The sequence below is a fragment of the Falco biarmicus genome, chromosome 1, assembly GCF_023638135.1.
Source record: "Falco biarmicus isolate bFalBia1 chromosome 1, bFalBia1.pri, whole genome shotgun sequence".
Lineage (NCBI taxonomy): Eukaryota > Metazoa > Chordata > Aves > Falconiformes > Falconidae > Falco > Falco biarmicus.
The window spans coordinates 78,800,902-78,816,989 of record NC_079288.1 but is presented as its reverse complement, the minus strand read 5'-3'; the positions used below and the strand labels follow the sequence as shown (position 1 = coordinate 78,816,989).

Below are 16,088 nucleotides of genomic sequence, written 5' to 3'. Positions count from 1 at the left end.
AAGTAATCATATTCAGAGGAAAGTGGGAAGTCTCTTTCCTACAGGTAGTTCTTTGCTCTGGGAAGGGTTAGTGTCTGTCACATCTTGGTTTGACTAATTTGCTCATCTGTTATGCCAACTTTGTACGCAAAGTCCTTGTAGAACATCTTTGATGAACCTTTTTGGGCATAAGGGCATTTAACTACATACAGCAGAGTAACTGGAGCAGAGGACATTAAAAAATAGATTCAGGCAGCAGCCTGTAACACTATGTGCTACTGAGCAGATAGTTGCACAGACCTGTCTGGGTTGCACCATAGGTACTGGTGGCCAAATTTTGTGTTTCTTTTGGCAGAGGTCCATATGGAAGCATTGGGGGTTTTGTCTGAGTTCCACAGGTTTGAACAAGTCGGTGCTTAATATGAGTTATATTGCATCAGAAATAGGAATGGAGACCTAACAAAATAATCCATACCAAACAGCCCTCTTTTCTGTTCCTAAGCTGGGGAGGTGTCAGACACTGACACCAAGCACTGAGCACTGTTTGAGCTGGGAGACACAGAGGTCACAGACTCTGTTTGTCACAGGTGTTGTTGCCTTGTCCCTGTTAGAACATCTTTGCCTTCCAATATATGCTGTTATAGAAGGAATGTGTGTTTCTGGCTTGTTCGGCTAATCTTATCCAGATCCAGATCGCAGACTGCTAGAAGGAAACCCCCTCCACATGGGAAAGAAGGTTCAGCATTGTCATTTCTGTTCCTGTGATGCACTTGGACCTATCCAGGGCAGATCAGAAAGTTAATATGGTTAGGAGAGATGTAGCAGCTGGTTTCTCAGGTAGTTAATAACGTAGGGACTCCTGTGGAGCTTCAGCTCACCTGGTAATGCTCCTTCCCCTGGTGTGAGCTTGCTTTGACTGCTGTCTTGACAACATCAAACCCAAGTCTTTTAAAACTGGGATGAAAATGAAACTTTTCTTTCATCATTTCAACTGTTTTTTATCTTACTAACTCAACCACAGCAATATATAGCCCTTTTCATCGTTTCCCCCCCCTTATTAAATTATTCAATAATCACATGTTTTTGTGGTGTGCTACTACTACTTGGTTGATGAGATATACAAGAACAGCAGTCTTGAGGAAGCTAATCTGTTTTATCTGTCATTAATTACCTTCCCTATGCAATTAATACAAGCTACTGAAACTTCTGATGAGGAACAAGTTAGCAGACCATATCCTTTGCAACTGCTGGGCATGACACACTTGTCAGTGCTGTTTGAAAACACCTGTAAGATTTCTCTTGGGGTAATGGTTATGATTACTTGCAACATCTGGTTTTATTGTTGTGCCTGGCTGGAAAAAAAATGGTTTAGAGGAAACTGGCCTGTTTTACTGATGAAAGTTCTTCCACATTCTGTATAACTCCTGGTATTTCTCCTTTTATTGGAATAGAATGAGACTTCTTCTGTGAAGTAATTTCAGCTGGAATGGCAAACTGACTAAAATGTATGGGCAAAATCCCTGACAGTACATTTTAGTAGTGGTTTTTATAATTTTAACTTGTCTTGTATTAAACATGAAGACAGAGAGCCACCAGGCTGCTTATTTTATCTCTGACTTCTGAACATGAAGCTTGAAAGTAATGTCTTTGTAAATAGGTGATCTGGATTGCAAGGTGTCAGGTAGTTTTATCACTATGACTCTTGAGTTTATGATGTAGATTTGTAAATTTGTAGCATAAAAAGTTTGGTCTTTCTTGATGATAAAATTCCCAATGAGTTCAGTGAAGTCAGGACACGTTTTACTGGTCACATTACTTTTCAACTGCTCTAGACCTGCAACGTGCTAATTATCTTTCTAGCTATTGCCTTTGGCGCTGTGCTTTTCAGGGTTCTGTCCCTGGTGGTAACTCTTACAGACACTGGATATAATCTCTGAAAGTCTTTGAAGCTTAAAATTATAACTTATGTAGCATTTCTCTAGGATGTGCTTGAAGGCAGATTGTCCCATACATTTTCCAATCAGTGTTTTCCCTTCCTGTAGTAGTAGATCAAACAGGAACATAAGAATATCTAACAAAATAATGTGGTTTTTTTCTTTCCTTCTTTTTATATATTTTCCATGCTGCTTCTTTGTTATTTATTTTGTATTTCTTTTCAAAGATCCAAGTACAAATCCAGCCTATTCAGAAGAAAGATTGGCTCATGAAGCTTTGCAGTTAGAAAAGCGCTTGAGCTTGCTGTCCCATACAAGTCGCCAGGGCAGTGGAGGTAAGAAATTTAGCTAAGTAAAATTAATGGCGTTCCTTCCTTTCCAGGCTTTAGAAATAAGCACATGTAGATAATTATAAGATGGTGAACTTAAAAGAAAAATAATAGAGAAATGGTCAAGACATTTGATTTGGCTGCTGTTGCTTGTGGGGCAGTTCTTTAACAGTATTGCCTAAAGTCCATTGATGTAGACTGGAGTTTTTCAACTGACCAGTGCAAGTTTTGGGTCAAACATTGTTAATGCAGGAAGATCCTTTGGTATGCTGAGTCCTACTGAATTTGTGCATGTGCTACTTCAAAAGAACTGGCTGCATCAGGTTTGGTATCTGCTTATGTACTTCAGCCCATGAGATGGACTAACTTGTATAGTTCACCCATCAGGCTTACAGCACATTTTTTGTACTAAAACCTAGAACTCCTCTGCTTTGGTTCTAACTATTATTCTTGTTAATATTCTTGCTCTTTGTGGTACTATCTATGCATGTCCCTTCTGGAGTTATGTATCAAAGTAGAATTGCTCTCTAGCACTGGAGTGTAAAAGGGCCTCTGCCCTGAACTGCCATTTGAATTGTTTAGTAGCAGAAGTTATGTCCTCAAAACATGTGCCTTGCTTTTGACTCTAAAGCCTAAAAATGCCCCTGTGGAGATCCTCAGGAGCTTAATTATGTGCTTCTGTATATGTCCATGGCTACTTTAGTCTTGACACTGCTGAGTAATGTGGTTTGTGACTAAATTCTGCTGAGACTTCCTGAGGTTTTTCTTAGTTAGTATACAACTATTGGACTTGACTGGAGTGATGGAAAACAAATGAGACTTGATGGGGAAGCATGCCTGTTTGCTTTATCCACTGTGGTTAGAAAACGTGGGCCAACTTCATATACATGCCCTGCCTGAGATTGCTTGAATGGATGCCCTTATTCTCCTAAGAATGTTACAATCCTCAGAGAATGAGGAATCCTAGGTTTTCCTATTGTTTGGGTTTTGCATATGAAAATTAAATATTTGTGTTTATGGGAAATATTATAACAACAAGATTGTTCCTGTAGGTTTGGTCAGAGGACATTTGCCTAAATCTGGAGATGTAGGTTCTGCCACCGTCTTGGAGAACATGTAGCTCTACAGGGAGGACTTTCCTTCCAGAGTTTTGAAGTGCCTGAAATAGTTGTCTAAGAGAAGTGATTTCAAATAAATTCAACAATCTTATTTTTGAAATAAAAAAGATGTTTTTGTAAGCAGAAGAACTTTTATTTAACAAGTATATTTCTTCTGGGAATGCTGCTGAGAACTACACATATTTTTATAATTTGTGCCTTCTGTCTAGACAGCTGTATAATTTAATCTCAGGAGTTGCTCAGGGATCATGAGCCAGTGTCATGCAGTGGGGCACTGGGGAAAAAGAAAGAATTAGATTTCACAGGATAAACATAGCTATTTTGTGATAGTATGTATCAAGAATTACTCCATGAAGAGCAGGAGAATTGTTCTAAAATTTTCCCTCAACAGCTGAGAATAGAAATAGCTTAGTAACATCAGAAGCTCAGGTGACAATTTGCAGTGGACCCTTCCCCTTTCTACCCCATCTGGCAACTTAATGCCCATGGTTTAAAACTAATTAAATCAATGAAGATTAATACCTACAAAATTATGCTGCTGTCAACCTTTGTTTTCACATTGGTTTTATTAAGAAGGAAGGAAATATCATTGTGGACTGTGTGTCACTACAAGAACGTGGTTTTGTTTGCTTGTTTGTTTTTGTGCATTTGTTTGTCTGACATTTGTGTTTGTCCTTATGGCCTTTCATGCCAATGTTTGATTTTTTTCTTCCATATTCTGTCTTGATAGCAGTAGTTACCTGTAAAAGTGTCCTTCTTGCAAGTATCGGTGAGAAAAAAAAATATTCTTGCAATAGATGCATAAATGAATTATGGAAGATCTTTTTGTATGTAGTTATGTAAACATTTTTATAATAGTAGTATTCTCATTTTTTTGTTACAGTGATGTGTGGTTGCATTTTGGTATGGATATTATGCAGAAGTGCAAAAGAGCTGAGGAGAGAACAGGACAGTCTTAAGTTTGATTTTTATTTTTGTGGTCTCTACACATTCACTTTGGTGTCGTTCAAAGAAGATGTAGATAGAGAAAAAAGTACAAATAGGTTAATAATTTGTTTGATTCAGATCAAATTAAAACATGGAAATGTTTTATATGGCTTTGGGTTACAATAACAAGGTTTTCTTCAGAGCATCCTCAGCTATCTTGAGCATGGGACTTTCTGAATATTCCCTGTAATATAAGATAAAAGTATCTAAAATAAAACAAATGAACTGTATGGAAGTAAAATGTCATTGAAAAGGGGAGAACTTAGTGCATAAACTCTAAAAGTTTAGCCCTGAATGCATTATGTTCCACAGCGTGGTAGGGTTATGGCAAGGTAACATACTATTGGCATTTAATTTTTCCTGTGGGGAATATAAATTATTGCAGGAATTCTGGCTTTCTGACAGATGTTCCCCTTACAAAAAGCAGGTGGTATCTCAGGGTCCTTTCTGTTTGTACATACTTGCCATGCTTCAGTCTGTGTTTTAAACATAGGTCGATGTGTTTTCTTTTCTAGGAGATGATAGAAGTCTTTCAAGCTCATCTTCAGATACCAGCCACTCGGATGTTAGTGTTGGGAGCAGACTGACAATTTGGCCTGAACAGTCTTCAGCCAGCACTTCTCAAGAGAGTCATGGACTGGCAGCAGCAAAGGGCATTCATCTTGGGGAAGAAAAGACCCTTCCAGAAGGGGCACGTGGCACCACTAAACTGCCTCCAAAGCCCCTCCGATCAAGACAGCTACAGGAAATAGGTCGTCAGAGTTCTTCTGACAGTGGAATAGCTACTGGTAGTCACTCTTCTTACTCTGGAAGCTTCTCTTCCTATGCTGGCAGCTTGGACATTTGCCATGGTGATGAGTTTGGATCATTGCTAAGCTTGCCATTGAACTTTCCTTCGGATCAGAATTTATGTACTTGTCCTCACAGTGAGCTCCAGAGAGGTGTGGGATCAGAGTATCAGGTTCCCAGCTCTCTAAGACATGTTTATGATATACCCAGGAGTTTGTTACAGGCAGCTTCTAAAGATGTGCAACCAAAGAGTGCAGATTCCACGCTACCCAAGGACCAGGCCCTGTCAACTCAAGGTGCTAGTGACCCAAAACTGCGACTACCACACTTGGAAGCATGGAGGGTACCCGAGCGCAGCCAGGACAGAGGGAGGCCTTCATCCTTACTCACAGAAAGCAGCAAGGACTCAAGTGATGAGACATATGTGGATTTTGTTTCGAGGTGGTCAGACACAAAACCACAAGGACAGGTGTCAGACTCCAAAAGTAGTGAGTTGTCACCACCTAGGGGGCCCTCAGCTGACCCCTGTGATACATGTAGCCCCCACCCTGGGATGACAAGAGCTCTTTTTTCAGCTTGTCCAATCTGTGGTGGACTAAAGGTAAATACCTAACACTGAGCAGATGCTAACAAGCCTTACTTAATATAGCATGATTAATTTGAAATGGCTAAAGTTGCAGGTTATAAGTACTACTGTTTCCTTTATAATTTGAACAGGTAATAACTTCTGTGTTGTTTATGCTTAAGCTGAGAGGTTTAGCACACGGTTCCTCAAAATGTGTGCCTGATCAGGAAAACACTGAACAATATAGGCCGTCAATCATTACTTGTAAATTGGCCAATTTTGGCTTTGGATATATGTGGGTGGCTTACAGTGACAGAGCTAGAAGCTTTACAGGCACTGAGAGGGCTGAATTTGTCATATAGTTGTAATCTAGCATGAAGGACATCGATCTGTTTTACTGCTGGTATTTTAAAAGAAGGAAGAAGGGAGGTCAAATAGTGTGTACTTCTCTTTAAGGTGACCACAGTGCATATTTTTATTTTATTGATGTTTTTCTTTTCTTTACCATTGTAGTTTGAGCATGTCTTGCACAGGAAGCCAGATTAGCAAAGCTTCTCACTGGGGCAAGAGAAGATAGTCAAGTCAGCATGGCAATCCATAGCGGATTAACTAATGCAGTATTATGACTGGCCAATGACAGATACTTTAGAGGAGGTATACAATAACTCTTAGTGGTCTACTACCAGGACACCATATTTGCAGGAAAAATTATTTTTTATCAGCAGTCATGTAAAGACTTAAAACCCAAAGTATGGAGATTCATACGCTTTTCTAAACACATTTGCCAGTATCTGTTACTATGATTTTGATATTCTCATAAATTCTTTTTGAACTCTGCTGAATTCTTAGCTTTTTATAGGAGTAAGATATATACATTAATTGTACATTGCATGAAGAAAATGTATCTGTTTTTATCCATTCTGGAGAGGAATTTTTTTTGTGAATGTGTTTGCTAAACTTAGATGGTAAAGCTGCTTGTGTTGGTGAGCTGTTGAAAGGCTGGAAAAGTTAAGAGGGAGTGCTCAAATTACGGAATGTGTGAAGTAGGGATTCAGCAAGAGAGACTTTTGTTTGAGGAATTAAATACTGCCATTGAAGTGTGTGCATTTTAATTGAGCGTGTGAGATTACATAAATCACTGCTACGAAAAGGGTTCAAGTGTACAGTAAGTTACAAAAGAAAAATTAGAAGGTTATAAACTCGAGGGATTATTTTCTTCTCATGAGGTGTTTCATGCATTTGCATCATTGACTGCCTTCACCTTCACATCTAAAACTAGAAAATGCTGTCTGCCTGAGGCGCTTGTATAGCCTCCGTAACAGCACCGGAGATGTTACTTTGTCATGTACTTGCAGCATTAGGAGGTAGGGAGACACTGATGTGACAGGCCTCATAAGGTTGTGTCTACACTGATCATTAGGACCAGTGTTCTTCCATGACCATCCTTGCCAGCCATCTGTACCAAAGGCCCTCACTCGAACTTTAGCCTAAATCTGAAAACTTGGCTGGATGCGGAGGGCTGAGATTTAGCCTCCCACTTCTGTTCTTTCTGCAGCGCAGGCGGCAGGGTGCACAGCAGTGTATCTGCTGCTGGCTTCCTGCTGACTATAGTTAGAAAGGAGTTAGGAAAAATGCACAAGACTGATTCCTAGGAGGGCTCTCCTCTGGGATCAGAAAGCTCCAAGATGGCTTTGTCTTAAGCAGCAAGGAAATAATTAGTTAAGGTACAGTTAGTTAGCTTATGTGGTCTAAATGTTTCTGGGTGATCTGAATTGTCAGTTCAGACATGAATTTATCAAAGTTTACCCTAGGTATTTGTTGCAGACAGGAAGCTGAAAGTGAGTATTCTGTTGTGTATCTTCAAAGCCATTAAAGGCTAATTTATGTCACTTTTTTAACTGCCCGTTGACTCCAGCAACATACACACCCAAATCTTTTATTGCAAAATGTTATCAGGTTTCATGGTGTTTCTAGTTGCCTTAATAATATAGTTGGAAGGAATTTCAGGAACTGTAAATATTTAAACAAATTTAGTGAGAGAAACACTGGTGCAATCCTCTTAATAACTCTGTTTTAGCATGAGATATGCACATCTGTTTCTTATCCTTCCCCACCTGCACCCCCTGCCATTTGTAAGCAGTTGGGAAGGAAGTCTTACTAAATGGAATGATTCATGGGTTTATTTTTACTTTTGAAAGAAAAAAATAACCTTTTGATACATTGTCCTGAATTGTCAAGATGAGTTATTTTAGATGGACACCATTTTTGGCTTTTCTCATAATGAATACAGTGAAAGCTCAAATTCATATGCTGTAACTAAAAAATAATTTGTATTCCTTGTGCTATGAGCAGAATACATTTAAGATGCAGTTAAGGCCAGGAGGAGCTGATTTATGGATTAATGAAGACATCAGATTTTCATGTTTATTCCAATTCCGGTTCAAAATGCTTTAGCATGCCAGTGTTTGGAGTTCCTTTGCAATTTCAAGTTAACCTGTTAGTTAAATTGTGTTGATGGTTTTTAAATGCCTACTAATTAAACTGAGTGAGTGACCTGAGTAGAGGAAAGTCTACAGCAATAATAAAGGGTGTAAGCACTGGGTTTTTTTCTGCCTTGTATGTAAACTTTGGCAAATTGAGGTTAGATTTGGGCATGTTGTCTGTGTGTGTTGGAGTTCAGCATGTGAAGAGCTGGAGACATTGCAGGATGAAGACATGCATATGTGGAAAGCATGGTGGCATTTGTGATTGGGATTGACTTGGTTAAGAACCACCTGCTCCGCTAATGACAAGGATGATGATGAACATAGGGAGAACATACCCTGGGGAAGTGCCAAGGTTCAAACAGAAAATAGGGCAAGGAAGCCTTTCTGTTTCACTCTGGATGAAGAATAGAACCAGCCTGAAGAAAGTTACTAAAAATTGCTTCTCTTATTTCTCTATTGTATTTCATATTAGACACTGGGGATTAATAAGCAAGCATGCAGGGTGTTTTGCTTTCTGTTGTATGTTATTGTAGTGTGCTCAAGATGTCTTCCTTTACAAACTTCGCAAGGTGTGCCTTTGCTATGTAATTTTTTGCCTAGGTGATTTCAGTCTTATGGATGATTGCAGAGATGAATCCATTGTGTATTCTCAGTATATTTTAAGCTCAGAATGTTGGATTGTTACAGGATTTCTGAGTAAGCTGTAGAGCTATATTATTAGACTTGCTACGTTTTCAACTACTTAGCTGATAGTAATTTGATGAACAGACTTTCACTGTATGCTTATTGCTCTGTAACTTCATTTGATGCTATAGTTTGAGAAATTATGTCAAACTTTTTTATAGGGTGTCTTTTTTTTTTTTTTACACCACCATTGTTTGTAAATTTTCATAGAAGTCTGAAAAATAAAATTATTTTCCAACTGGTTTTGTCCTTTTCCATCTCACAAGTACTGGCTTTAGTTTTGCTTTGCTTTTTATCCCCTGACCTTCATCTTCTTGCAAGTTGAATTAATATGGAATGACTAGGGCTGTCTCTTTCACACTACTTAGTGTTATACTCAAATCACTGTTGACAGCTTGAAATATCTATTAGTTGGAATGACTTTTATGTACGTTTAGCCAACCGTAAATTCATATTTATGGCAGTGGGAGGTATTATGTATGTAGAAATACAGTCTTGGCTACTGCTTTGGTAGTTACCTTGCTATGATAGAGGAGGAAAGAAAGTGTCAGTTTTTGTGTGACTGTTATCATCAATCCAGTATTGGTATTCAGACACTCACTTTAGCTGATCATTTAAAATACCAAAACCTCCCTGGAGACATAGGTCCCAAATTCGGAGCCAGTCTATGCAAATCCTTTGTGACGTATTTGTGTAGTTCCTACTACTGCACTAACTGTATGCCTCAAACTTTGAATCTCCCGGATTATCTGTAGTAAGCAGAAATAAAGGAATGCTGTACTCACAATGTACAAAAGAGTTTAGGGGTTTTGTCAGGTAGCAGGATCCACACTGCCGAGTGAAGAACCCTTCCTAGGGTTCCAAGGATGCTTCCCTACACAATATAGGGAGATCTGGTACCTGCCTTGGGGGGATGTGGATCTTGGTTCAAGTGGGGAGTTGTTTTGATTGGCTGATAGCAACTTTACCTCATTTAGTCTGTTCCGTAGGAACTGCTTTATTTTGTGTTACAGCTTTAAAGGAAGACATGTGCATGTCTGTACTGTGATCCTTGAGCAGGCACTTTACTCAGTATATTTAGTCATGCAGCACCATGTCTTTGCAGGGCTTGTTAATTACACACAGCCTTTTATGAGTGCACAGTCTCTGGGTAGATCTAGAACTACTATGATTATCTGTGTTTCCACCGTGCGTTGTAGACCACGGAAAGACTAAGCTAAGAGAGAAGCAAGGCTCGTGTGTTCCTTAGAGAAGGGGCTTGGACTCTAAAAAACATAGTGCACTGAGGTCTGTTTTGTGGTCTTGCCTGGACTGGTTTAACTAAGGTCATGAACAGCCTGTTACTGGGTTGGGAATATAGCCTTGGCCTTCCAAATCCTGTACCAAACCCTTAATCCTGGGTTTAGCTGGTTTGTCTCCTTTCATTGTAGATGCTGCTTTTGCAAGTGGTAAAAGAGAGGGCCTATAAGGTGTAAATTTGTGTAGTGAGATTCGAGAAATAGCTGCGGACTACATTGTCACATCCATTTAACTGAGAATTATTTTTTTTTTGCTTTTAGTCAGGTACTTTTCTAATGTAGTATTAAAATAGATAGTGAAGAAATCACAGTATGTTGTTATATACAACTTCAGTGTAGCTTTTTCTTACTGTTGGAGCCATTACCTCCTTCCCCATGAGACTGAACACCTTATGTGTTTATCTCGTAGTGTGTTTATTTCCCTGCTTTCTCTGAAAGTATAGGAACATGATTATTCATAATTACACACCTTTTACAGCTCTTTTAAAAGATTGATTTTTTACTTCCTTTTTTTTTTTTTTTTTTTTTACAGTATTGATGTGTGATGCTGTAACATTTTATGCGTCTTCCTACCTTCAGAAAAGCTACAGGTTGTCTGAATCCTCAGTTGAGAAGGACACATTTGTCATCTTCTGCAGTGTTGGTTCTACTTGTACTTCTGCTCTCATCTCAGAGCTCTGGGCAGTTAGGCAGCACACACTGTCAAAACTGTAACAGGAACAGTTGGCACCTCAGAGGAATCTGGTAGTCAGTTGTCAGTATTATTGACCTGAATGACAAAGTGTTTGTGAAGCTCTTGTATGCTTTGATGACCATTGATTTTGGGTATTACTGGCTTTTGGCATGAATTAGAAAACTTGCATTTGTGCTCTCTTCTTTTAAGATTTAATTCCAATTGTTGTTCTTTCAGTCCTGACTGTGATACATTAACCTGCAGTGAGATGGATCTTCCATAACATGTATCACCGCTAAATGAGGTGACTGCACCGGACAATGATTTGGCAATCTGGCATTTTACTTACATTACAGTTATTGTAAAAGGCTCTGACATTTTTACAATAAAGTAGTGTTATTTTGGGGGCTTTTCACAGGTTCAAAGACATCTTTAAAAACACCAATTTCCCCACAACATCATTCTGAAAGAGAAGAAATCTATGACCATTGCTGTCCTTGACAATGAAACACAGTCATTTCTGGAGGTGGTTGTGCTGACAAAAGCACACAGCACTGTGCAAGTCAATGATTGGAGCAAAAATGTGTTCTCCAGTTGAAACTGGTAGAGGAAAGGGGCATAAAACAGATGGCTGTAGTGTCAGGGTTAGAGCTTGATTTGTTTTGTTTTCTTTTTTGTAGTTTTGGCCAGGACCCCAAGTCTATCACAGAGTTAACTCCCATCCTCTTACTAAGGTGCTGTTGGGTCTGCTTATACACTGTGTTGAAGTGTTGTTTATCAGCAGTTCACAGGCAAATAGAAGATATGGTTTTTTTCTTCTCAGTGTACCACTGTTATTTTATACAATATTATAATGCTTCTTGGCAATAGGCTTCACTCCCAAGTAATCAAGAAGAGAACCCAGCTCCCTTTCCCTTTGCTGTTGCTGGTAGGGGCTCATATAAGTGACCCAGCTCTTCCAAAGCTTTGCTTGGAGGAGGTCACTTCATGGGTATGACTTTGGATTTGAGATGTCATACTAAAATACAAGACATACTGATCCTACCAGAACTGTGCAGATCTGACTTGCTTTTGGCCCTGTAGGAGGCTGCCTTACCTCATACCTAAAAAGTAATACTGAAGATGCTCTCCATCTATCAGGAAAGAATCCCCGCCAGGATTTGCACTAGGAATAAAGTTTCTCACCTGGATTCAGAATAATAAGAATTAAGCTCTCAGCATTTCTTGGGATCAGGCACTAAGAACAGATAGCCTGTGGTCTCTAATGGGAAAACTGCTTGCCGCAGAAGCACTGGTAAGTGAAATGATACTAATAATGTCAAGAGAAGAGAGTGTCTTTCCTACCTGAGGGAATGTAGACAACATAGGTCAGCAGAATTCGTTCTTCTGTACTAAATAGAAGTGTTGCTGGATCACTTTTCTGTCAGAGAGCCAGTGAAGATATTGATAAAACGTGCCGTTGACCTTTTATACCCACCAGAATGAACAAATGGGAAAAACTACTTCCTCCCCTAAATATAATCAAGCTGGATAATAGCTTTTATTATTACTACAACTGATGGCTACTTCTTCCTCTGTTGGGAGCAATAGCTTTTCTGAAGAGAGAGAAAGAAATATTTTAAAGGAGGAGGAGTCTGATAATAAAAGCTGGAAAAAATTACTCCCTTTGGAATGTAGGGTTTGTGGTGTTTTTGGTTTTGATCCAGTTGTAAAGAGACTCATCAGATTGTTTGGAATGGGGCCAAAATGGGAAAATGGAAGGCTTTTTTCTGTCTGTCTTTTTTTCTAAATAGAAATCCATTTTTTCTGGAAGAATTCTACAGAATTCTGTAAAGTTTTACCACACTTTCTATCTTCATTTTCTAAAACGGAGAAAAGTAGAATTCACCTGCAGAGGAAGAAACCCTGAAAAGACATTAGGAAGGCATGGATTACATTAAGCTGAACTCAGAGGCAAGCAAATAATTCCGGTGACAGCCCTGGATTAAGATTCCTAGGCTTTATTCCCAGGTGGTTCATCTCCTTCTGCAAAATCATAAACAGTTACTTTAAAAAAACCTCAATTCCTGGACTTGCATTTCTGCAAAATGCTTGTGGTGTCTACCACCATTATATTTTTAAGACCATGGATTCAAGCAGCCTATGCAGAAAATATTCTGTTTTAACAGTCACCGATATCGAAGTAATTCTGTGGCTCAGAAGGAATTGGCAAGTGTCAGTAGGATAGCAATCATTTGGATGGGGTGTCTGGAGGGTTGACAGCAGCTCACTGCGAGTAGATGAGAGGACTGAAAATAGATGTTCAGTAGTTCCAACAAAATTACACAAACTGTGCTTATACTTGTCCACAACCCGTGACAAGACATATAAATGGAGTTAGTTTTGGTAGTTCAAGATGCTCAGTATTCTTATTACTTCAAGATATCTATGGAAATACTTTCAGTCTGGCTAGTAGCCCACATAGATTTGCAATCAGATTAGATCCTTAAGGTATTAGTTGTGTAGAGGTTGTGATGTAGGCAAATTCCTGTTTCCAGTATAACTGTGCAACCCTATACCAAGTTGTATTACTTTGTTTGTAAAAAGCAAATATTTTTTCTTAATATTGGCCTAGTAAAGTTTGATAGTAGGGTAACATCTTCATACAGGTAATGCGATTTTGGCATTTGTTAGCAAGAAAACGGCAAGTGTGGCAACAAATCCACTGAATAGAAAATTGTTTATTACCTGCTCCACAAAAAATTACACTGAAACCAATCTGAGGAATGAATCATTGAAGAATATTTATGTGTTCAGAACTGAATGAATACTTCCTTTAGGCTAAAAAGTCAGAAAATGTGGCTAAACCATTCTGGTATAGAAATGCCTGCCAAACAGTTTTCAAGGCATAGTGTTCTAAAGCTCCTCTTGCAATTTTGTCTATCGCTTTATTGTGCATAGTTATGAACGCTTCTGCTGAAATGCTACAGAACTTGTCTAGAGAACAAAAGAAAGGGCATTCTTTAAAAGTGTGTATAGTAGATGGGACTGCCAGCTTTACCTCCCATGCAATTGTACAGTCCTGGTGAAGGTCCCAGTGAGGTCAGCAGAACCTTGTTGCAGACTTCAGCAGGCTTTCCTCTGACTCTTAAAAACAGGGCCACTGAAATCAGTGTGATTAAAATGTTTGGATCGTAAGAGAATTGGGCTGGATGTGAGTTAAATAAAATGGATCTTTGATATCTATGACAGATTTCAATCCCTGTCCCATAGTAGAAGGAGTGGGGTTGATTGCTGTGGACCTCAGGAAATACAGAAAGAATGCTTATTAAACTTTGGTTTTCTTGCCTGTCAGATCCATTTTACAAACCTGCGTGATACGCTATAAAGCTAGTTGTCTGCTGCAGACTCCTGGCAGGAATTTGTGACAGCAAAGTGCAGGTGATGGTGTTTTGGAAACCCATCAATAGGAGGGGAAAGGATTCGCAGGGTGTGCAAGAGAGGTAAAAAGCTCGAGATCTGCACTGATGTAGGAATTTTGTGTTATGGTTTTATTATTGTGGCTCTGACCAGGTTACCTCAGTCTACCTAGTTATATAATATCTGTATCTGGAGAATGTTTACTTCCCAAGGCTATTGTTAGGACTGATGGGATGGTGTTTCTACAGTACTTTGGATGTGGACAATTCTATCCAAGTGCTAAAGATTATATTAAATGTGATGTTTTCCAGGCTGCAGTGAGAGAGACAGGAAGTTGTTTGCCTTTCAAGTGAACTGTGGACAGAAAAGGAACTCAATAAGAGTCACTAAAGAAGAAAATCAGCCTGCCAGGTTGGAGCAGCTACTCTACAATTTCTATTTATTTATTAATTTATTTATGTATTTATTTATTTAAATGCTGGGAATTCTATCACAACTTTATGATTTCAACAAATAGTTCAAAGCCATTTTCTACTTAATGAAGGATCAGAGAGCAGTGGCACTGAATACATGATTTCAACAGTTGTTTTTTTTTAATTGTGTGAAATTGAGCTTGATGAATGGTGTCTTTAAAGAACGGCAGAGTTACTGGAAAGAAGTTATTAACGCAGGAAGCTTTACACTTAGTGGATTCAGAAAATCTACAACTGCAGACATAGCAGTTGAAAATCAGCTCTTTCTAAGCATGGGATTAGCCTGAGGGTTGAGCAATTTTGTAGCAGTTAGAAAGGAGCAAGATACCAAGAACATGCTTGAAGATATGACTGAAATTCAAGTCAAGTTGTAACAACAGAGGAAAAGAAAAACATGAATGTATTATGTTTTTTAATGTATCCTTTTCTTAAATCCTTATTTAGGAGAGGCATATTGCACCAAATCAAATTTAGCAGATTTTTTTGATGCAATGAATTTTTTTTCCCCCTTTAATTCGTTTTTTAGGTCAAAAGCTATTTTGGCTGAATAGGGATTAGGTAAAACTCAGAGTTTTTTCCCTGTAAGAGGTTTGAGAGCAGATGACCCGTTCAAGCTGTCTAAGGATCTGCAGTTACGTATTTCAGCTAGTCAGTTGTCCCATCTTAAGTAGACACTCTTGAGTTTTCTTGGTGCTGGCTAAACTGAGCTCAAAGTATAGGAACGCTGGGTCAGAACCAAGGTGACACAATGAACCATTAAAGTTACTGCACCTGACTGAGCAAATCTTTTTTACAGTGTTAAAAATGCTCTTTATGCCACTTTTTACCAGTTGCACAAAATCTTTTCTGTTCCATTCCTAAATGACATTTTGGAAGGAAGGACTTCTTTGCATTCAAGCCATCCTTGCTAGTGTAATAACATTTTGAATCTTGAAGGGTCGCTTGAGAAACTCATAACTTGCTTCAGGGAGTAATTCAAACCGTGGGTGTAGGACAGAAGCATGGGGAAAAATGTTATGTGGAGCTACTCTTTCCAACCCCTCTGCTTCATCTCTAGTGAAGTTCAATGCATCAACAGGACTGTAACAACACAAAATTTTTGTGTGTGTGCAAAAGTTAGACTGAGTTTCCTCGGGTGGGATGGGGATGTTAAGATCAAAACAAGTGACTGTTAATATGATCCATGTGATAAATGACAGCCAGGATTGGGTGACTGAATACCAGAGTCTTACATACAGATTCTAGGCTGTAGTAAAAGTGCCTTTACTGCATACAAGCTCTGCTTGTATGTCTTCCTCAGCATTACCTTTTATGTATTTCCATGTTCCTTTCCTAAAACAGGACAGATGAAAGAAGGCAGTCCTTGAGACTTTC

The 16,088-nt window shown here is 38.9% G+C and overlaps 1 protein-coding gene across 4 annotated transcripts in view; it reads left to right on the top strand.

Moving 5' to 3' along the window:
• The window catches only part of DOK7 (docking protein 7), a 78,591-nt gene that overhangs the window by 24,785 nt on the left and 37,718 nt on the right, over nucleotides 1-16,088 (top strand). For all 4 annotated transcript variants that reach the window (XM_056338991.1, XM_056338974.1, XM_056338982.1 and 1 more), the window contains 2 exons: nucleotides 2,141-2,248; nucleotides 4,863-5,737. In XM_056338991.1, coding sequence (XP_056194966.1) covers nucleotides 2,141-2,248; nucleotides 4,863-5,737 — 983 coding nt within the window. The remainder of the gene's footprint in view (nucleotides 1-2,140; nucleotides 2,249-4,862; nucleotides 5,738-16,088) is intronic.